Source organism: Protopterus annectens, chromosome 1.part1 (genome assembly GCF_019279795.1).
Source record: "Protopterus annectens isolate FY-2018-M chromosome 1.part1, PAN1.0, whole genome shotgun sequence".
Lineage (NCBI taxonomy): Eukaryota > Metazoa > Chordata > Ceratodontiformes > Protopteridae > Protopterus > Protopterus annectens.
Window position 1 is genome coordinate 1,274,424,465 of NC_056726.1, and position 24,561 is coordinate 1,274,449,025.

The 24,561-nt window shown below is 42.5% G+C and overlaps 1 protein-coding gene across 1 annotated transcript in view; it reads left to right on the top strand.

Annotated features, from left to right (window-relative positions):
- Positions 1-24,561, top strand: part of RPL18 (ribosomal protein L18) — a 58,041-nt gene that overhangs the window by 20,650 nt on the left and 12,830 nt on the right. The window contains exon 4 of the mRNA XM_044081542.1: positions 19,514-19,583. Within this exon, the coding sequence (XP_043937477.1) occupies positions 19,514-19,583 (70 nt within the window). The remainder of the gene's footprint in view (positions 1-19,513; positions 19,584-24,561) is intronic.

Sequence of the window (24,561 nt, forward strand, 5' to 3'; positions counted from 1 at the left end):
TCTCAGAGCCACAGGCCGCTACCGACTCCCACATGGAGCCGACTGGGCATCTGGAAACTCAAGGTATTGGACACTCGGAAATCAATCCCTCAGATGGGTCCGGAGCCACTGAGCAGGCATCAGCTTCTGAGGGTGTCTTCAGACCTACACAACTGTATGTTAAGCCATCTTCAGCTTCAAAGACTAAAGCAGCTCTAAAGACAAAGAAACAAGTACAGCATTCTCCTATTCAGACTTCCATGCCTAAAAAACAGATGCTCAAAACTGCCGAAGATCTAATTACTTTGATCAGGGGCTCCCATCCCCCTCCTGATAAGAGGCCTAGGCAAGAGACAGATTATTATTCTTCTGATCAGGTATCTAGTTCCTCTGATTCCTCTTCTGAACAGGATTACTCTATGCTTCCCTATGAGGATTCTGATGCTGAAGAATCCATTTCTTCAGCCTCTCCTCCTAAGGACTATTCTTTTGGGGAAACGCTGCATACTATGAGGGAGCATTTCCACTGGGAGAGCCAAGATTATTCTGTGTCTAAGAAAAGGCTCAGAGACTTCTTGCTTCTTCCTCAGCACAGACCCCTTGCTGTTCCACCTGTTCTAGACATTGTAGATGTATTTTCAGAGTCCGGACTGTCCCCTGACTCTTTACTCCCTGCACCTGCTAAGCCAGACAGATACTACAGGGGTCCAGGATTCTCATAAATTCCTATATAAAAATCCCGCTGCTGACCCAGAAACTATATCTCAGGGTTCCAAAGGGGGTTAAAGCTTCCACTGCAAAAAAACCCTGCCCCCTCTGATAGGGATTCTAGGGCTCTCGAGAGATGGGGGAAAAAGTTTACACTTCTGCCACTCTGGCTGTAAGGGCTTTAAATTGTCAATTTCATATGCTTAAATATCAGCAATATTTAATGTCACTACTTAAACAGAAAATGTTGGCAAATACTGAATGTTCAGAGAACAAGGAATTGCAGGATTTATTGCATGCAGCTGAACAAGTGGGAAAGCATACTTTGCAATGTGGTTATGATTCACTGGAGGCCTCTTGCAGGGCCGCTGTTACAGGTTCTGGTATTAGAAGGCATGCTTGGTTAAAGGAACAAAATCTGCCCGATCATGTTAAAGCAAAATTATTAGATGCACCATTACAGCATGATACTTGGTTTGGTACTAAAGCAGAAAAGGTGTTGAAAAAAATGGAGGATAAAGCAAAATCCATGCAGACAGTCAAGGATTTCTTACAGATCCAGCCACCCAGGTTTAGCAGGAACTGGCCTTCTAAAAATTGATTTGTTCCAGTCTCAGACCACAAAGAGGCAGATACAGGCGTCCCAGAGGCAGATCCAGCCCCAAGGCATATACAGGCCTAAACAATGGGGTGCTCCTACCTCCAAAAGCGGAGAACACCAATCACAGCCTTACAGGAAACAGTCCCAATGACTTTCCTCTACCAAGTTCCAAACAGTTTTCTTTTGACAGCCCCCTTAGGGGGAAAACTAGCACTTTTTCCATCAAATTGGCTAATGGTTACCAAAGACAAATGGGTCCTGAACATAGTGTCCCAAGGCTACAGGTTCCATTTTCACATTCTAACAAGGTCAAAGGGCATGCCAGACCTGCCACACAATCAATGGGCAGAGGCACAAAAACAAATTACAGCCCTCGTGGACATGAGGGCCATTCAGCAAGTACCACAACAAGAGCAGGGCAAGGATTTTACTCCAGACTTATCCTAGTACCCAGGAAGGACAAAACCTGGAGACCAATTCTGGACCTGTCTATACTAAGTACGTTTCTGGAAGTTCCAAAATTCAAGATGTTGACTCTTCAGCAGCTACTGCCCATGCTGGGCAAGAGGGCTTGACTCGTAACTTTGGACCTGAAAGAGGCATACCTGCATGTCCAAATCAGACAATCTTGCAAAAGATGCCTCAGATTCATAGCTGGCTCAATGCATTACCAATTCTCTGCACTGCCCTTTGGCTTATCTACTGCGCCCAGGGTCTTTACAAAATGCCTGGCACCAGTAATTGCGTTTTGCAGACAAAAAGGAATTCAAATATATCCCTACTTGGACTGCCTAATTCAAGCAGAGAACAAAGACACTCTTCTAAAGCATCTGGCGTTTGTAAAAAGATTACTAATTGGCCTAAGGTACACAGTAAACGAAAATAAATCAAAACTAGTGCCCTTTCAAGAGATAATATTCCTGGGTGTAAGCTTAAATACAACCGCCCAGATGGCTTATCTCACGTCAGACCAGCAAAAACAACTGACTACTTACTTCAAGACATTGGCAACAAAAACCCACTTATCTGCAAGGAAAATCCTGCAGGCCTTTGGTTTCATGGCATCCTGCATTCTACTAATTCCATATGTCAGACTGCATATGAGGAAACTACAGTGGTATCTGAAAAGTGTTTGGACTCAGCATTGCCACTGCCTGGAGACAGTAATTGCACTCATTCCCTGCCTACAACAGGAGTTTTGATGGTGGGCAGAAGCCTGTCACCACAAAGGTCTGCCATTCAGTTTACCCACAGCCAGACAGACACTGACAACGGATGCATCAGATTATTCCTGGGGGGCCCATATGGCAGGAAAATGTATTCCGGGCCCATGGCCTGCAAACCAGATGCATCTTCACATCAATCAAAAAGAGATGCTAGCTGTTCAAAATGCCCTGACAGCTTTCAAGGTCCTGCTTCATCCAGGACAATTACTGATAGACAGACAACACTACGGTCATGTGGTACATAAACAAGCAGGGAAGTACTCCTTCCTACCCCTTCTGCAGACAAGCAATGACCTTATGGGACACAGCATTGGCTTTTCAAGTTCACCTGCAAGCACAATTCCTGGCAGGAAAAAACAAATACTCTGGCAGACTAAGCAGGAACCTCATGGATCCCCACGAATGGAAACTGGATCCACAAGTGTTAAGGGTAATAAGGAAATGGGGATGCCCAGACCTAGATCTATTTGCCTCCCCTCACAACTGTCAATTACAGAGATTGCACAAGGATTTACCACAAGCAAGCATGGAATGTGGACACCCTATCGTTCAGCTGGAAAAATCTAACCGTATATGCTTTTCCCCCACTGCCTCTCCTTCCTAGAGTACTCCTAACGGTCAGACAAGAGAAGCCAAAAATGATTCTGATTGCACCAGACTGGCCACACCAGCACTGGTACCCAATCCTAAAGAGCTTGTCTCAAGGTCCAGCATGGATATTGCCTCAAACTTCTCACTTGCTGACCCAACAAAACAATCATATCCTGCACAGCCAACTCAGGACCTTAAATCTGGCAGCATGGCAGATAATGTAGCCATTCAGAAAACTCCTCTTTCGGGGAGCGTGGTCAAGATGGGCTCTGAATAGCAGCAATTCTCTTCAGCTCTGTCAGCTTAAAATTTGTATGACAGGATTTTTATAGTAAATCTTATTGGAGGAACTTAATCTTCAGTAATAAATTCCTCTCATCTAGTTCTACGACTACATATAAAAATTCTGAAGAAATTTTGATTTTTTTCCTGTCAAGAATACTTTGGATACTATATCTTCACTGACAACAGAATGGCTACATCAAAAGCAGTACATAAAGAATCTTCTCTAAAGAAGGACTTGCATTCTTTACTCATTATTGTACAAGAATTATCTACCAAAGTAGATAGATAAAATGGATTTAAAGATTGATATCTTTAAACAAGACTGCACTAAACAGATGGAAAAGATACATGAAGATCTGCACTTACAAAAATCTCAAATTTCAGGTATTGAATTAGCATTAAACGACATTGACAGTAGAGTACATAAAGATGAGAATAATACAGACTTTCTATAATACAGACTTTCTAATAAAGCAAAATACATACCTACAATCCAAAGTGGATGATTTAGAAAACCGGTCTCGTTGAAACAACATTAGAATATTTGGCTTACCAGAAAACATAGAGGGAAACAAAATCTGTCAAAGTTCCTGACAACGTGGATACAAGAAGTACTAGACCTACCAGAAGCCTTGTCATATGGTATTGAAAGAGCGCACAGATCTTTTGCTTCATCGAAAACAAGCAAGAATAACTCTCCTAAGTCTGTAATTGTAAAAGCCTTATCTTCATATGACAAAGAACTAGTGCTAAAAACAGCTTGGGCAAAAGCTCCTATTAAATTAAATGACAACATCATTCGTTTTAATGATGATTACTCTTCAACAGTAATGGCAAAAAGAAAACTTTTCCTACCTTTAATCAAAGAACTCAAAAAGGCACAAATAAAAACTCATCTTTTATTCCCAGCCAGATTAAAAATTTTTCTACAGGTTGGTAGCAAAACTTTTGATGATTTAGATGCAGCCCTTAATTTTGTTAACGCTAACAAAATAATTGAAAAGCTAGAAGATATGGAATGGGCAAGTGCAAGTCTTAAAAGATTAGCTGAAAATGACAACTGGAAGTCAGTCATGAAAAAAAAAAGAAGCTAAAGAAATAAGGATTTGCTCCATTAATATGAAACTTTAAATCTAAACATAAGACTTTTAAAGTAAATTCACAGTTGCAATCACATGTAAGTGTAATATTCTCTTCTCCCTTTTTTCTTTTTTTACTGTACTAAATATGTATATGTGTTCATGTACTACATACTGTTAGCATAAATATCGATCTGAAGTAGGGACTTCATTTGTCAGCAACCTTTGGGATACGGATCCGATCTCGGATCCGAGCCGGCAACTTCTATTACAGCATAGATCTGAGCTCCTATCTCCTCCCCTTACACATAATCCCCTGCCTACCCTGACTGACCTCAGATCTAGTTTGCCGCTCTTCAAGCAACAGCTAGATTCCAGAGCTCTTGGCGACTTTGTGAGAGAGTTTTCTTTCTTCTTTATCTGATTGAGTGATTGTGTGTGCGTGTTAGGTTTACCCTTAGCACTAAAACTTATTATTTTTAGCTACTCAGCTTAAATTTTTATTTAAATTTTTTCCTCCCTCCCCGCTGGTCGTACTGTTTGTGTGTGTCTGAGTGTAGGGGCCTAGTGAGTATGCTTTTGTCGGAGGCCCCTAAAGCCATTTTTTCGAAATGCACAGAGTGTGGTCACAAGCTTTCACCGGCTGATTGCCACACTCGGTGCGTTAGGTGCCTTGGGGTTGAACACCTCTCTTCGGGTTGCGCGATTTGCACGGCGTTAAACCCCAGGGCACTTAAGGATCGGAGGTCGAAGCTGGTTCTGGCGGGCCTTTTACCCCCAGACTCTGCTTCGGCCTCCGGTACTTCGGTGACCGCTACCCCCCCCCCCCCCCAGTAGCGGTCACTCCTGCCTCCCTTCCTCCGACCGGGACTCAACCTCCCACTTCGGCTCCGGAGTATAGGGAGTCCAGGAAAGAGAAGCGGAGGGAGAAACACCTTAAGTGGCGGGCCAAGGACTCATCGGCCCCGCCCGCCAAGAGGGCTTCTCCGTCCAGGTCTTTTCGGTCTCCTCCTCCTCGGATCCGATCCCCTTGTTTCTCCCCGGGACCCGAGGAGGAGGAGACCCGGTCCCCGTCTAGGTCATCGCTGCGGCACTCCAGGTCGGCCTCGGTGGCCTCTTCGAGGTCCACCTTTAGCATGTCAGGTGCGGACATGGACCGGATGATGAGGAGATTCATCCAGGCCCAGATGCACCCCTTTTTTCGCCCCTATTGCTCCTTCTCCGACCCAAGCCACGTTGGATCCCGGGGTGGGTCGGAGCCGACCGTGCTGGGCACGTCGGCTCCTGCTCCCTCAAGTTTGTCTGATCCGACCTCTCTGAGCCGTGGGCCGAGCTTCGGATCCGAGGGATTCGGTGTGCTTTCGGCTCCGTCCCGGTCGGAGCACACTGGTCCCTCTGATCCGACGTTCTCGGCGCCGGGTCTGATCCCCGCTTCGGATCCGAGTGGGAGTCTGGTCTCTGATCCGTCAGAGAGCGGCTCCCCCTCGGCTTTCGCTGCGGTGGATAGGGCACTGTCGAGTGCTTCCAGACCTCTGGTCCTGGCTTCGGCTTCCCCCCGCACTCCTCCTCATCTGGTCCTGGCTCCCCTCATCTGGCCCTCGGGGCAGCCTGCCTCAGCACCTCTAGGAGTTCCAGTGGAACAAGATGCAGCCCGTGAGGACTCCTCGGACAGCCCCCCCCCCCCGAGGAAGTTCCTCACAAGGCAAAGTGCAAGAGGAGGCACATAGACTCCCCTGAGAGTCTCACCGAAGATGCAGACTTAGATGAAGGGGAAGGCTCCCCTAAGTCACCCCCCCGAAGATGTCTCCTTCTTAGACATCATGGAAATGCTCAAAATCAGGGGTGGGTGGTCTGCCCCCAAGGCTTCCTCTGATGAGTCCGTATTCCTTGAGGCGTTTGAGGCAGGACCATCTACCTCTTGGGTGTCCCCTCCACCCGACCCCTTGGTGGATCTCATATCCACTAGGGCTTGGAAGGAACCGGACACCGTAGAGCCAATCCCCAAGCGCCCGGACAAAATTTTGAGCCCCCCTGCAGAGAGATCACACTGGAGCAGAGGTCCCCCTGTGGATGCCATGTTGGTGGCTGCAGCCACCAAGAAAGAGTTGGCTCAGGAGAGCCCCACAGTTCATCCTCCGAGCAAGGAGTCTCGCGCCTTGGACCGTCTTGGGAAGCGGGCCTTCAGTTCAGCGACCTTCTCTATGAGGGCCTTGAACTACATGGCACACGTTATTCGGATGCAGCGGGATCTAATTAAGGAATATGCTGCTTCCCCCCCCCCGGGGTCCATGTCTGAGGGAGACAAGGATCTGTACTCCTCCCGAATGGCCACCCTCCGCTCTATTTCTAACACCTCTATGCGGCTGTTGTCTCATGCTACGGAGGGAGCCGCTAGAGCAGGCGGAGTCGGCTTGTCATGAGGAGACAGGCCTGGCTCCGTCACTGTGACTTCTCGGAACCCTTTAAGGTGTCATTCGCAAATGCCCCTTTTGATGGCTCTGCACTGTTCGGCAAAACCGTTCGCGACACTCTTGTCCAGAGCGAGAAAGTTGGGAAGACTTTGTCTGCCGTCTGAGTCCGCTTCTCTGTGCCCCAGAGGTCCTTTTCCAAGAACAAAAAGGGTCAGAAGAAGATGTGGTTCTGAAAATCGCATCAATCCCAGTCTGCTCAGGACAACCAGTCCTCTCGTGGCAGAGGAGAACAGGGAGGACACCGCCCCAGAGGCAGAGGGGGTCCCAGGAATTTTGGGTCCAGAGAACCATTCTCTGAGAGGCGCACGCAGAACCCCTGAGGGGTTACCCGGCTGCTCCACTCTGGAGGCAGTCGGGGGGGCGTTTTTCGAGGCACCTAGCAATGTGGGAGTCCATAACAACGGATTGCTGGGTGCTTCGTATTGTATCCAGAGGTTACCAAATTCCCTTTATCGTAACCCCCAGAATCGGAGGCCTCCCCGACGTACCACCCAGTCAGAGGGAGGCGGCTGCTGCAGAAATTCAGCAGCTTCTGCAAAAAAAGAGCCATCTAGCCCGTCCCCCCAGATCAAATCGAATCAGGGTTTTACTTCAGGTTCTTTCTGGTGCCAAAAAAGATGGGGGACTTGAGGTCCATCCTCGACCTCTCTCTCCTAAACCTGGCGGTACCCAAAGAAAAGTTCCGAATGGTCACGTTGCAATCCGTCATCCCCTTATTGCGGGAGGACGACTGGATGTTCTCCGTAGACCTCAAGGATGCGTACTATCACATTCTAGTGGACAGGCGTTCCAGGAGGTTTCTCCTCTTCCGGCTGGGAGCCAGTCACTTTCAATTCAGGGCCCTCCCCTTCGGCCTCACCTCAGCCCCCAGGGTGTTCACCAAAATCCTAGCGATAATAGCGGCCCACCTGAGACTCCAGGGAATTCAGGTCTTTCCATACCTGGACGACTGGCTCCTTACGGCCCCAACAAGGCATCTTGTTCATGCAGGGATTATTTCCTCAGTCTGGCTCCACTATTAGGATTAACCATCAACATGACCAAATCCTCTCTGATCCCTACACAGGTGTTGGATTTTATAGGGGCGAGACTGGATTCCAGACGGATGCTTGCGTTCTTGACTCCAGACCGGCTTCGGAACCTGATGTTGCACGTGCAGGCCATCCTTCAACTGTAAACTCCTTCGGCGGAATTGGTCCTGAGGGCTTTAGGATCTTTGGCGGCTGCAATCCCTCTGCTGCCATTGGCCCAGTTGAACATGAGGGTCCTGCAGTGGACCCTCCAGGTACAATGGTCCCTGTCTCGCAACCCCCTGTCTCATCCCATTTCCTTAAGGTTTGCAGAAGGTCGCTAGTGTGGTGGCTCCAGTCTCCCAACCTCCACACGTCCCTTCTCACTACCACCGCCAGTCGACACAGTGACCACGGACGCTTCTCGCCTGGGGTGGGGGGGCATTTTTCAGACAGGACAGTCCAAGGCACGTGGAACGACGTAGAGACCTCCTTGCATATCAACGTCCTAGAGATGAGGGCGGTGCTTTTGACGTTGCAGGCACTACACAACTCTCTTCCGGTAGGGAAGATTGCAGTACAGACAGACAACAGGTCAGTCGTCTGGTACATCAACAAACAGGGGGGAACCAGGTCTTACCCCCTTTGCCACGAGGCCATGAGAGTGTGGGAATGGGTGATTTCCACCAACTGCTTTCTCATAGCAACGCACATTCCGGGACGGTCCAACATTCTAGCGGACAGGCTCAGTCGTACTATCCTGACTCCTTACGAATGGTCTCTCAACCCCCGAGTTGCAGAGCAAGTATTTGCCCGATGGGGGCAACCTTGTTGCGATCTTTTTGCCTGTCCTTCAAACACCAAATGCAACGATTACTTCGCTCTGATCCCCCCTCCGGGAGAGTCCCCGAGAGACTCTCTAGTTCATGCTTGGCCTCCCGGTCTGCTTTATGCTTATCCTCCTCTTCCCCTGATGAAATTATTGCAGAAAGCAAGGCAGTTGGGGAGCAAGATGATCCTCATTGCCCCATTCTGGCCTCGTCAGACGTGGTTCCCTTATCTATGGTCTCACCTAGTGTATCCACCATGGATTCTGGATCCCCTCCCGGATCTCATTTCTCACCCTCGATCATCCGACTCCGAACCTGGTCAACCTCAAGCTGACAGCTTGGTTGCTCCAGTTCCACTCCTCATAAGGACTCCCGGGATCTCCTCACCTGTCAAAGCCATTCTTGTAGCAGCTCACAAGCCTTCCACCAGGAGGGTTTATCGGAGTAAGTGGAAACGCTTCACCATTTGGGCAGAACACCGTCGTTTAGACCCTTTTACAGCCCCGATAGCGTTGGTTCTAGATTTTCTAACCTCTCTCTTTCACCAGGGGACTAATTCTTCCACAGTCAAGGTACAACTTGCAGCAATCTCATACTATCACGTGGGGCAAGAGTCTGGCCCTCTTATCACTTCCAAACTGTGTAAGACCTTTCTCAAGGGTACCTTCCTCCTTAGGCCTCCAGTCAAAGAGGTGGTACCTCCATGGGATTTATCCCTAGTCTTACAGGCCTTGACTGGTCCCCCTTTCGAACCGGCGGCCACGGTTGATCTCAAATTTCTCTCTTGGAAGACGGCCTTTTTGGTGGCCATAACTTCAGCCAAAAGAGTATCGGAATTGCAAGCTCTTTGTGTCAAACCACCATATTTGGTCTTTCACCCGGATAAGGTTTACCTCAGGATCAATCCGTCCTTCCTACCTAAGGTATCTTCAGAAGCGAACATCAATCAATCCATCAATCTCCCAGTGTTTTTCCCCAACGTTCAAAACAAAGGAGAGTACAAGCTGCATTCCTTAGACGTACACAGACAACTACGTTTTTATATTCATAGAACTGCTGATCATAGGCAATCCGATTAGTTGTTTATCTCCTTTGCCAAAAGTAATTTCGGAAAGCCAGTTTCTAAAGTTTCTCTCTCGATGGATCTCGAGTTGTATTCTCTTAGCATATCAGAGCTCGGGAAGGCCTGCACCTCAAGGAGTCCATGCTCATTCTACTAGGGCCGTTGCCACATCTGCGGCCTTTCAAGCTAGGGTTCCACTGGATGACATTTGTTCGCAGCCACTTGGGCTTCATCTCACACCTTTATCAGCCACTATAAAATAGATGTTGTCTCCCGAGGTAGGGCGTCCTTTGGCTCTGCGGTGCTCCGGAATATCCTTCCATGAAGGCCACCCAAGATTTAGGTAGCTGGGGACTCTGTCCCAAAGGTTTCTGACAAATGAAGTCCCTACTTCAGATTAAGAAGTTATGTACTCACCATAACGTTCCATCTGAGTAGGTATCTTCATTTGTCTGCAACCATCCCCCCCCTCCTTCCCCCTGACCAAAATGATCGTTCTTCTGGTTATTAGCATCTGTTTCCCTTTGGGACACTTATCAGCTGTGCTATGGGGCAAACTTGATCTGAGGTCAGTCAGGGTAGGCAGGGGATTATGGGTAAGGGGAGGAGCTAGGAGCTCGGATCTATGCTGTGATAGAAGTTGCCGGCTCGGATCCGTATCCCAAAGGTTGCAGACAAATGAAGATACCTACTCAGATGAAACGTTATGGTGAGTACATAACTTCTTATTGTGTATGTTGAATGTGTTTAAAAATTTTAATAAGAATACTATTGAAAATGTTCTACTGGTTTAAATGAAAGACAAGGGGAAATGAAAGCTGTTCGTATGATCTTGTGTGAAATAGAGAGATCTGAATGTGGACGTTAATGTAATTACGAATAATGTTAAGCATTCTGAATCTAATGTATTACTAATATCTATGCAAGATTAATGGGACTGCTTCTGTTTATTACTTTAGCGATTGAGAATACAATACACGTATAGTCATTAAATGATGCATCTACGTTTTAATATCTTGTTGATAACCCCTGAGAGACTCGTGCACTTTCCAGCTTTTTTTTTTCACATACCAGTTTTGACAGTTGTTCCACGCGGGCTCAAGAGACTAAAAAAAAAAAAAAAAAAATTCAAGCATTATTTGTTCCCGCTTTACTCAGAACAGCTTTGAAATCCAGTTCGAGAGGCTCTGTTCATTATAGGCAAAAGAAACCTCCTGATGTCATCATTCTTGACTGTGCGACACAATTTTTAAGAACTTTAACCTTATGGGATAGTCGCACTGTCTTTTTAGAATGTTGAACCGCGGTTTCACTGCAAATAAGTAAAACAAATAAACAGTTTAAACACTTTCATACGTATAAACACATACATAAAAGATATTAATGCACAATAATCTTCATTTTGTAATCCCCTACCTGCATTTGTAAATATAGTTAATATAAAAACTACACTATATCAGATAACTTTATGTACAGTGCTAAAGTATACTAAATAACATAAATACATACTATGAAACATTCGTTGATTGTTAATGTATTTCACATAAACTTCATATATACAAAATTACTAAATGTCATATAAGAAAAATAAATGTCAGCATATGTTTGACAATCCTATCTGTAATTCTGTGATTGTTAAATAGTTTATGAATAGTTTTGTTTCCTGTCTGTTGTAATTGCTTAACAATAATTGAACTTCAAGCATAGATATGGTAATTGGATATATTATATTAAATGTAATAGTAATGTAATGTATAGTTTAAAAGGGAAAGGGGGGATAGAGGGGAAGGAAACAGTGAAGAATATATACATTTTTTTTCTCTCTTACAGAAAATAACACTTTTTGACAGTAGCTGAGTTATTGTTATTTGTTAGGAGGATAATTTGAGTGGTATATACTACTCGAATTAGGAGTCTATAACTCCAGGAAGGGTTTTGGTAGAATAGTTATATTGATGTTTTGTTACAATGTTATGTTATTCTTTTTTATGATGTTCACAATAGCAACCTATTTTGGGACTCTTCAATGTGTCTTTGATTTGATAAGTATGTTTTCTAGCATTAGTGCTTACCAGAGAGGAATACAAGTGATTTACCTTGTATATATTTATAACACACAGTATAAATGTTTCTTTTAAAGGATATTTCAATAAATATTAATGGTCTAAATAATCCTTGCATGAGAGGAAGCTTGCTCAAATATCTTAAAATACATAAACCACATCTTGTCTTTTTTACAAGAAACCCATCTAATATCCACCGATATAAGTTAAATGCCAGATATTATTCAATCTTAACAAGTTCAGAACATAGTGAAAAGAAAAGAGGAGTAGCTATTTTATGGAATAAAACACTCCCCATGCCTAAAATACTAGAAATATACAAAGATAACAAAGGTATGTTTTGCTCAGTCACAATAGAACTAAATAAAAAAATATATACTAAACATTTATTGGATTCCAGGTATTGGTTCAAACACTGGCCAATTGCATTTAAATAAAATAGTTAGTCTTGCTAAAGGTAATTTAATTATAGCAGGTGATTTTAATTGTATGTTAAGTGAAGTAGATACCAACTCCTCAGCAAAAAAAGAAAAATTTCAACTTCAGCTAAATTACTATTGGACTTTATGCAATCTTTTATTTTAAAAGATATAAATAGCTTTGCAGATGTTGATTCACTTCCATTCACTCGCTATTCCCATAGACATAAAACAAACTCCAGAATAGATAGAATTCTAATATCAAAGTAAAGGTTATTTCATGTCCCTTATCTGATCATAACTCAATAACTTTTGAACTACTAATCAAAACAAACCACACTGTTATGATTAAAAGAATACCAGCATACATAACTAATTTGAAATACTTTTTACTCTTAGATACAAGACTTTATCACATTAAATAATACTAATAATGTTTCAGAAGTTTATATTTGGGATGCCTTAAAAGCCTTCTTATATGGAAGAATTCTCTCGTAGTATAATAATAAAAGGAAATCCTGGGACAAAGAATTATTAGATCTACAAGGTAAATTAAGACTAGCTAAAACTTAATTTAGATAGTAATACTGATAGACAAAACAAAGAGAAAGAAATAAGTAAACTAAATACAAAATACCTGGAGATCTTAAACCATAAAACAAAAATCAGAATAGAGAAATTTAAATTCATGACCTTCTCAACGAACCCTAGATCTTTAAATATCTTAGCAAATAAAACAAAAAGACTTAATAAATTTAATCATATTAAGGAGATCTATTCCTCAAAAAAGAAGAAACTTGTGTCTGATATACACAATATTTTACTGTAATTCAAAGAATTCTTTCATAAGGTAAATCAGAACTCTCAGATAACGGATTCAAAAGATTTGATTAAGACATTTATAACAAAGTATACTAAATATAGATTATCAAACGATCAAACTAATAATATAGATAAACCTATTTCTTTACAAAATATACAAAACCAGATAACAAAACTTAAATTACACAAAGCCCCCATCAATGATGGCATTATCCCAGAATTATATAAATTATTACCTAAATCTGCTTTAAATATTCTGCATAAAGTATTTAATATTTCTCAAAGCAGCACATTCATACCCCCTTCTTGAAAATATACCTTTATCTCACCAATAATCAAATCAAAAAGAGATCCTGCTAAGTGTTCTTCATACAGACCAATCTCTTTATTAAACATAGATTATAAAATGATTGTCCATATACGCTGAGAGATTAAAACATTTTTTTGCCATCACTAGTAAATGATGATCAAACAGGTTTTATTGTAAGTAGAACTACTTATGACAATATAAGAACAACAATAACTTTGATAGATTCAGCAAAAACCTCTAATAAAACTTTAATAGGTTTAGATATAAATTATGCCTTTGATTCGGTTAATTGGGACTATTTATTTTGCTAGATGAGTTGAATTTCTCAGATAAGTTTATAAATCTTGTAACAAACTTATATAAAGGGAGTCAGGTATATATCAAAATTGGCACTGTCATATCAGAAAACATCCTTATTACAAGAGGGACTAAATAGGGATGCCCTTTATCCCCCCTTTTATTTACATTGATCATGGAACCATGGGCCAGTTTGGTAAGAGATGATGAAAACATTGAAGGTTATAGGTTAAATTTAGATTTCATCTAAAATTCAATTATTTGCTGATGGTATTCTGATAACAGTAGGAGAAAACTACAGATCTATTCCTGCCATATTTAAAAATATCAATAAATTCCAAAAAAGATCAGGTTTAAGTTTTAATAACAATAAAACTCGGATCATCCCTATTAATCTAAAACAAAACACAATTCAACAAAAGTATAAAAAACTTATACCTCAAAATCAGATAACATATTTAGGAATTGTGATTACCAATAACATAAAAGATATCATTCAATTAAATTTTAATAATTGTTTAAAATTGAAGATTCTATAAACAAATGGAATAATTTAATCTTTTCCATGGATGAAAGGCTTTCTATTATAAAAATGACTTTTCTTCCTAAAATGCTTTACATTATTCAATCACTTTCATTAATTCCCTCTAAAATGATAATTAAAAGATTTAATTCTTTGTTCTTGAAATTTTTATGGTATCCTAATAAATCCAGAATAGCTTTGCAACATCATATAAATGACTGGACAAATGGTGGTATAAGATTTCCTAACTTGGAACTATATTCTCTATCCTCTGTCATTAACATAGTCTCTTTTCTAATTGATAACACACATTCTTCTAAATGGAAACAATATTTAATCTCGTTAGCATGGGACTCTTCTAACAAACTAAACATACAAAAAACACTAATGTTAAATCCTATTTTGTGGGTATTAACATATCTTTACAGTACATTCATATAAATTAAATAAATCAAACTATTTGCTACTCATCCTTAAAACGTTTAGGAACTTTATTTTTAAATACACTAATTACAAAACATGGATTTTCCTGCTTTTCCCAATTGCTTTTACTCAAGGAATATTAATCACGACTGATGATACAAAAATGCTATTATTCAAAGAGAAACATCTTGTTTATTGGTCTCAATTAATAGACAAAGATAGGATAAAGTCTGTTGAGGAACTAAAATTTGAATATTTTGACTCTAACTCATGGTTTTACATACAGGAATGTAGACAGTATATTATAAATAATTTGGATTTAATTCCCTTATATTTAATATATCCATTACCTAAAATAATTTTATTTATGACTACACTTTTATTCAAAATATAAACACTGACAAACAAATTAGCACACATAAACAAAATACTTAGAAATGATACAAATTTTCACACTGGTAAATATTGGGAATATTTCAATAAAGTTAATAACTATGCTCCTAAAGATCAAGACAAACAAAATATACTAGAATCAGCCTACTACACTACATCTTCCCTAAAGTGGAAGTTGTATACCTGGAAATATATGCATAGGTCATTTATAACACCTCACATTCTAAAGAAAGTTAACAAGAACATCAATGGTTGTTGGAGATGCAAAGTATTGAAAGCTGACTGGTCTCATATGTTCTATGACTGCAGTCTTCTAAAAAATACTGGGAAGATACAAATAGTTTTCTTCAAGGTTTACTTACAGATAACTTCTTGATTTCTAAATCTTTAATTATATTGGTAACACTCCAATACATCAAAGTGTTAAAATCCAAATATACATTAATATGGACTATCTTAGCAGTAGTAAGGAAAATTATAACAATTAATTGGAAATCAGAAACTTCCCCTACGTTTCAAGAATTTAAAAATCTTCTTACTGAAGTTTGCAGTCTGGAACTCATTAAGTCAAGAACTAATAGAAATACATCTAGAATTAATATGTGGGAAAATTTACTAAACTTGCTAGAAAATTATTGATTGTATATGAACAAACCAATAATTTAGCTTGACATTTATGTGAACGTCATTTGTAAATAGTTATGTTAGTTAGTTATAGAATGATTGTGTTTTTTTAATATTGTTAAAAATGGAATACTTTATGTAATATATTTCTTTATTCAAATTTTAATAAAAATCTTTTTCAAAAAAAAAAAAAAAAAACTCCTCTTTCAAAAGCTGTTATGGAAGTTATCTAGGAGGCCCAGTACCAGAAAATCTTATGCAGAAAAATGGAAGAGATTCTGTGCTTGGAACCAGGATCAAGGCATTGACACGTCTGTACCAAATATTCCTCAGATTTTACAATACCTAACTGAGATGATGAACAAAGGCCTTTCTTTCTCATAAGTTAAGATTCATGCCTCTGCCATTTCTGCACGCTACAATTTGGAGCTACCTATCTTTTCTCATCCTTTAATAAGGCAGTACCTCAGAGGGCCCAAAAACATTAGGCCTCCAAGGAGAGTACCAGTTCTGGCCTGGGACCTCAATTATGTTTTGGAAAAACTCACACTGCCTCCTTTCGAGCCAGCATCAGCAGCGGATATTAAATTCTTATCCTGGAAAACAGCTCTGCTCCTAGCCATAACCTCTTGAGAGTCTCGGAGTTAGCATTCATGGCTGTGGAACCTTTCATCATTTTTCATCCAGACAGGGTTTCTCTGAGGACAAACCCTACATTTATGCCTAAGGTGGTGTCCAGTGTGGCCCTCAGTCAAACCATTCACTTGCCTACCTTTTACCCAAATCCACAGGACAAGGGTGAGAAACTTCTGCATTCTTTGGACATACACAGGCAGTTACTCTTCTACTTGGACAGAACTAAAGCTTTCAAAAAGACTGAGCAACTTTTAGTGTCATATGCTGCAGGATCACAAGGAAAGGCTATCTCAAAACAGACCATTTCTAAATGGATAGGCCATTGCATCCGTTTCTGCTATTCTCAACATGGCAAATCAGTGCTGAAGGGCATTAGGCCTCATTTCACCAGAGCAGCAGCCACTTCAGCAGCCCTTCCTCAGAGGAGTACCAACCAAAGAAATCTTAGTTGAGTTCAGTGCACATCTTTCCAAAGCACTACCACTTCCTCTCTACTCTCAGTCCAGAGCAGGCTTCGCCACTGCAGTTCTGCAGGGCCTCATAGACTCTCCTAATCCTATTTAGCCCAGCCACCCATCCTCAGCTTCGGGATTCTACCCAAGAGTAATGACTGCAACAGTGAAACACTATAAACATAGTACAGTTGTGTACCTCCCATAAATGTAGATGTTCGAGTGTATTCACTGTTGCAGTCCAGGTTACCCACCCACCATCCCCCTTCTCTTTGCTGGGACTTATCTGAACTTCTCTATCCTATACAACCTTTTTGGTGTATTTGCTTCTAGATGAAGGAAATTATTTTTATGCTTGCATTTTTTTTTTTTTTTGCTATATTTTTCAGCCTACCTATTTGAGGCACCTGACATCTGTGGCAAGAAAAACTGAAGAAAATGGCATTGGCTGCATCTTTTATACCCCTGGTGCACTGACGTCAGGGAAGAGGCGACAGCAACCGACGCTGGACCTAGACTTTGGAATTCTGGCCGACTGCGGGTAGCCTGCCAGCAGGATAACCCAAGAGTAATGACTGCAACAGTGAATACACTCTAACATCTGCATTTATGGTAGGTGTACAATTGTACTTTCTGGTTTACATAACCTGCATTTGTCTATTTCTCCAACATGTTCAGTGGACTTTGGGTACATAGTCAGCTGTCCTCTGCCACTATTATTAACCTTTCTTTTTTTATTTGAATTCACCTCTCTGTAACCATTCCTGCATCAAATCCTGATCAGCATAAGGTTCTTCTGGGGTGTCTATTGCCGTAATATTTTTGCCCTTTCAGCATTTGTCTTTTTTTAATTTGATCCTTCTGTTTTTGGGTCATTCAGTTGCTGTGTAATTTTTGACCACCTTGTTTGATTTCCCTTCCCGTTTGATGATAATATGCTTCTGCTAAGTTAAGCATAGAAGTAGTCTTAAACAGTTTTAAAACAAGAGAGAGAGTATATCTCCTGTCTTCACCGGATGCAGTCCCATGACAGCGGATCTATGCATACAATCAATTTTGAGGAGGCCCGTACCGCTTTCAGAACAAGGAAGATAGACTGGTGATGTGATTTAGATGCATACTGAGATTTGTGCTTTTTTTTGTGAGCCTGGCCTTATGTTTGTGATCTAAATGGCTGGGTGCTGTCTAGAACAAACTATTTCTCTGTAAATGTGTGAAGTGCTGACAGATTCTTAACCTTGGCTGTAAAATGGCATACACTAGGGAGGTTGCACTCAAATTTTACAGATTTTGTTGTAACATTGAGTTTGGCTTCTGTGGCTAGCCGGAGCTTGGTCAGCAACCCGTACCTTGTCAACATGGCCAACATGTTCCAAAGATATGCATGCCCTCCCCCACTCCATCAACCAAAATATCACAATGCTGTGGTGCTGTCTGAAGATATGGAGATCCTGAGCTACGGGACTGATTTGCAGACTAATGAACATCTCAAAGGGGTTGGAAATGCAGAATTTCAAAAGACTGGCCCCAGTGGCTTTAGTTCATATGCCTTTGCTGCTGCAGTCTGACATTTTGCAGTACGCTTTTGTGGGTGCTCTGCTGACCAAGCTCAGTCGGGCACAGGTCTTTGGCTTTCTTGCATACCTCATCACAAGAATATTCTGGCATGTTAGTTGTATGCTTACCTACAGTCTAGTGGGGTGTTTTTCGGAGTACTGGTTAGGCTGACATTCTTTGGGGCGGGGGGGGCTATATTCCACCTGGGTGTTATGTGCTTTGGTTGAGCTCATCCCTGGAGCTGACGGAGAAAAATGCTGAATGCATGAGTGGGCATCCAGGTGAGCGGGTGCCAGTCTGGCCTGAAAGGGGAAGGGTGACACGTCTTGTCTTCTGTTACAGAAATCCCAGATATTATCACTACTGCCACAGTGAACATAGTGTCAGAACTTAAGTGTAGGTGTTCCAGAACTGTATAATTGTGCAAATGTAGACCGTAGTGTTGGCCAGAGAGGGGTTGTGCTTAAGGGGATATCTGGGGCAAGATCTGGTATAATCTTCTGTCAGATGTTGAGGAAATACCATTATGATGGAGCAATACCCTGTCTAAACAGTTCATTGCCTTTTCATCACAAATTATTCCGTGACCTACTTATTGGCTAGTATGTCCAGAGTTGTGTTGCAAATGTAATATCCATTGGTCTGACGTGAAGGAGCCCACACTGCACGGATGTTAGTTTTTGGCATAGTTATATTTTGTTTGCTTAATTTACTGTAATTGTTCATGGACAGTGCTAGATTATTGTACTTTTGTACAGAAGTGCATAGAATTTTTGGCAGGTGGTCTGCTTTTGTGGTGTTTATTTCTGAGCTAATTTCTTGGCCAGCTAGAGGGAGGCAATTGTGCATCTGTCAGCCACTGCTGTAGTTTAGAAAATGTGCAAGTGTCTTTTCACTGTAATACTGTTTCAGAGCTGCCACCAGGTAGTGGTCCAGAATTGGCTAATTCTTCACTGGAAATCTGTCTTGGTTATTGCTTTGAAGTATTCTCCAGTGTGGGGGTGGGTGATAGGGATATTGCATGTCATGTAAAATCTTGCTTCCGTTTTAAAGGTGTAGTCTTTGTAGATTACCTTTAAAGATGACTGCAGGCAGATTTTTAGTGTCTTAGTAGTTCTGATGTAAATTTTATTTTTCTTGTCTCTTTCCAGGGCCCCGAAAAGGCCGTGAAGTGTACAGGCACTTTGGCAAGGCACCTGGAACTCCACACAGTCACACCAAGTATGTTGCATTTCAGTTTTTTTACATGTGCGGTTTACTTTTTCTGGAGTAATTTTTGGGCAGTCTAGTTTATTTTGCTTTTGAGAATTTTTATGTCCACTGCCCATCCGTGGAAGCTGTTGTAGCCAGAAGTTTGTTGTACCAAAAATTTGTGTTTTGTCAGTGTATACATGTGTTGATTTAAAGTCTTTTGGAACACTGGGTAAAAGGTTAGTCAGTACATCTTGCTACACGAGCGTGCCCAATCTGCTGTGGTGCAGTATTTAGTTTGTCATGGGTTGCAGCATGTGCTGCTTTTGAAACCGAGTTCAGATGATTAGTCCAGGTAAAATTTCATTAGGTAGCAGATCTAAAAATGTTCCAAGGTCTATCCCATCACATCTCCCACATTTGCTGTTTACCTGTCTGAAGTAAAGCCTATGAAGACTGCATGAGGTAGAAATTCCTTATTTAACATCCAAGCAAAACTCAAACCTTTTGGACTTTTTGTTACATACTTGGGAAGCATACATATCTCTTCCCATTGTTCCTTGGTAAATTGCCTTTCCAGTCTCTTCCCCAATCTTTTCTATCCTCGGTTTCTTAGTAGGACATAAAATATTGCTTTAACTATTCTTAACAACTTTCTGTTCAAGACTGCACTAAACTATATACCCCCCACCCCCACATACACACACATTAACTCTGGTGTTGATGTCGCTAGTTGTGGATCTAAGGGCAGCTCTCCTGTGTGGACCACACTTGCCAGTGTCATTAAACACTCCTGCAGAGAATGGAAACGCCCATTACCATCTGCTGCTAATCGATCCCTAGTGGGAAAGGTGGTCTCTAACCTGCAGTCCAAACTTCTGCTTGGCCTCATCCCACAGTTTCTTCCCCCTCTAGTTATTAGCACCTAACATGCAGGTTCTTTTGCTCAAGTTTTCTAGTGACTTCTATACCCCCGCTTACCTATTTTGTATACCCTTACTTGCTGTCATCTCTCTTGACTGGTTTGTTTGGCACTTTGCTCTGAAGTTGAGGCTGTGAACTGTAGTTCTGTGGTACAGGGTTTGAGTCTCTCAACCCTCCTTTGGTTAAACTGTGACTTTTTAGTAAGTTGTATAACCTGTCGGTGTTTAAAGGGAACTGAGAATTTTGGTTAGGCTTCTCAGTGGTACCTTGGACTGCAAACCTGGTAATTACCTGCGCTTGGTTCTTACCTGCATCTATCTTGAATCCCCCCTTATCACTCCTTTTCACTTCTATAACCTTTTGGTTTTGTGTATACAAGCCTTACCTATTGGTTCTAAAGTCTCCCTTCAAATCAGGTAATCCTATAATCCTAAACCACACCTTGTTTTGTGGGGTGCATCAACTTATCCCACTCTTCCTGACCCAGCTTCTAATGTTAAGTTATACACAGCAACTTTCATCTCTGGTTGATGTATGTGAATGTGTGTATACAGTGGATGTAAAAAGTGTACGCACCCTTGTTAAAATGCCAGGTTTTTGTGATATAAAAAAAACAAGACCACAATAAATCATTTCAAAACTTTTCCCGTCTTTAATGTGAATTGAAAAATATAAAAAATAAAAAAAGTACAATAAGCTGGTTGTAGAAGTGTGCACACCCTTAAACTAATACTTTGTTGAAGCACCTTTTGTTTTTTGTTTGGTTTAGTTACAGCATTCAGTCTTGGATAGGAGTCTCAGCATGGCACATCTAGACTTGGCAATATTTGCCTACTCTTACTTAAAAAGTGCTCCAAATCTGTCAGATTGCAAGGGCATCTCTTGTGCACAGCCCTTTTCGGGTCACCCCACAGATGTTGTATTGGATTTAGGTCTGGGCTCTGACTGGGCCATTCCAAAACTTTAATTTTCTTCAGGTTGAGCAATTCATTTGTTGATTTTTGGATGTATGCTTGGGGTCATTGTCGTGTTGAAAGGTGAAATTTCTCTTCATCTTCAGCTTTCTAGCATACCCCAGAAGGCTTTGGGCCAAACGTGACTGATATTTTGGAACTGTTCATACTTCCCTCCACCTTGACTAAAGCCCCAGTTTCAGATGAAGAAAAGCGACCCCAAAGCATGATACTGCCACCACCATGCTTCACCGTGGGGATTGTGTTCTTTTGGTGATGTGGAGTGTTTTTGTGCCAAACATACCTTTTGGAATTGTGGCCAGAAGGTTCAGCCTTGGTCTCATCAGACCATAACACATTTTCCCACATGCTTTTGGAAAACTTGATGTATTGTTTTGCAAATTTTAGCCAGGCCTGGATGTTTTTCTGTGTAAGAAAAGGTTTCCGTCTTGCAACCCTACCCCATATCCCAGATGTATGGAGAATACAGGAGATTGTTGTCACATGTAGTACACAGCCAGTACTTGCCAGAAATTCCTGCAGCTCCTTCAGTGTTGCTGTAGGTCTCTTGGCCTCCATGACCAGTTTTCATCTAGTCTTTTCAACAATTTTGGAGGAATGTCCAATATTTTCTCCACTTTTTCATGACTGTCTTCACTGTATCCATGGTATATCCAATGCTGTGGAATTATTTTTTTGTAGCATTCTCCTACCTTTCAACAATGAGATCCCTTTGCTGATTTATGGTCAGATCTTATCAGGGAAGACATTGCATGGGGTGAGTGCCCTCCCATGTTGGCAAGTACTGTATCAAGGGCATTTTAGCCTCTTGAGAGCGCGCTAACTAGCTGTTTCAGAGCACTTGCATTGACGCAGTCCAAGAACATCTGAGCCAACATGTTTGTGGTAGTTTCCCAGTCGATGGTAGAATAATTAAAATCACTCCTGACTAAGGTGTTGGGCTGTATGGCAAGTGACTCCATTAAGTTCAGGCAGGCATGCGGCATGCTTTTCCTTTTACATGGTGCAGACCTGTAGCTAGCTATGATGTGTTTAGGAGCTTTGCCTGTAGTTAATTGGACATTGAGTAATTCAAGAGTCGTACTGCTTTTCAGCAGTTTGTGTACTTACACTTACTGAAGATTGGTACACCTCCTTCGGTTCTTTCATGCTCCATTTGTGGTCTGAATGTATGGAAGGTGGTGTAACCATGCACAGCCAGAGTTCTTTCCATGCCTTTGAAACATCTGTGACTGCACAGAAGTCGGCATTTTCTAAAGTGGAGTGCTTCCAGTGAGTGCATTTTCTTGTTCAGACTCCTAGCATTAAGCAGCAGTACCTTGAGTTTATCTAGAGGGGGTTGTATACTGGGAGGCTGGTTATTTTGACACATCCTAAAAAAAGGCACAGTAGGGTTGACTGATGCCTTTTCCAGTATCCAAAAGCCTAGATGAGACCAGTGCAGGCTGTCCCTGCCAAAGCACAGTGTGGCTTATTGACCATGTCTTCCCAGGCTGAGAGAAATTGGATCCTCTTGGACTGACAGCAGAAGCTAAGCCAGTTTTTTTATTGTGTTGTGGCATCCTTAGAGAAGGTAAAATGCTGCTTATGCTAGGCTTGTTCCTGCCTTTGACCCATTATCTGTGAGCTCAGTCATGTCTCTCTCCAGCTTGTCCAGTGAGGTACGTCTCTAGATCTGAAGTAGTTACTTCATTTGCTCTGCAACCTGTGGGTATCGGATCCGAGCCGGCAACTTTCCAAGCTACAAGATCCGAGCTCCTAGCTCCTCCCCCCTACCCATAATCCCGTGCTATGTGCTACATTACCCCAGATAATTTTTTGCCGCTGCTGAAGCAGCTACTTTTGAAGAGTTCCTTGGCTTTTGGTGAGATTGAACCTTTTTCTTTTTTCTGTAAAAAAAAAAAATCTTTTCTAGTGTGAGTGTGTAGTTTTTTCTGGGTTAGTTATCGATAGTGTAGTTAGTTAGATACCTTTCTTCCCCCTTTCTAACTAGTTTTCTGATAGTTTCCGCCTTTCGCCCTCCCCCCTCTTAGTGTTTGGGTGTGTTTTGGTGTGAGTGGTGTTATGGCTGAAGGGCCTAAGGCGGTGTTCTCAAAATGTACTGAGTGTGGCCATAAGCTTTCGCTGGCGGATGGCCACACTCAGTGCGTTTTATGCTTGGGGGCGGCCCACTTGTCATCGGCCTGCACAATCTGCGTGGCCTTTAATCCCCGAGCTATTAGGGACAGGAAGAACAAGCTGATCCTGGCAGGCTTGTTGCCTCAGGAATCTGCTTCTTCTTCCTCCCCCTCTCAGGCACGGGCTGTCTCGGCAGCCCCCATGCCTTCTGTGCCCCCGACTCAACCTCCCTCTTTGGTTGTGAGTTCGGGGGATTCAGGTATCTCCACTACGGTGGAGAAAAGACACAAGGACAAGGGACATAAGTCCCACAAAAGGCGGGCTGAGACTCAACCCTCAGCCCCGCCGTCTAAGCTGACTAGGTCTCCCTCGAGGGTCTACGGATCCTCCCCCTCTCGGCTCCGTTCACCTCATTTTTCTCCGGAGCTGGAGGAGGAGGATCGGTCTCCCTCGAGGTCGTCGAGGTGGCCCTCCCGGCCTGCCTCGACTACTTCGAGATCAACCAGAAGCCTCACTGAAGCAGATACGGATCGGATGATGCGCCGATTCATCCAGACCCAAATGCAGATGGGGGTGCTCTTGCACCCCCCCCCCTCTAGTTATCGGATCTGGGCCTTTTCGGGACCTGGGATTCATCGGCGCCGATAGCTCCGGTCGCTTCGACGCCGACTGTGCCTTCGAGTCTGTCGGATCCGAGCTGTCGGGGCAGAGCATCGGATCCGGGGGAGCTGGTGTGTCTTTGGCTCCGTTGGGTTCGGAGCACACCTCTCTCTCGGCTCCAGCTGCATCGGCTCCGACCCCGATCCCTACCTCGGAGCCTGGCGCGAGTAGCTCTCCTTCGGCTTTTGAGGTTGTGGTGAGGGTACTGTCAAGGACCTCCAGGTCCCCGGTTACAACCGACACGGATTTAGATGAGGGGGAGGGTTCCCCAAGGTCACCCCCCGAGGATGTCTCCTTTGGAGATGACATGGAAATGTTGCGTATTAGAGGGG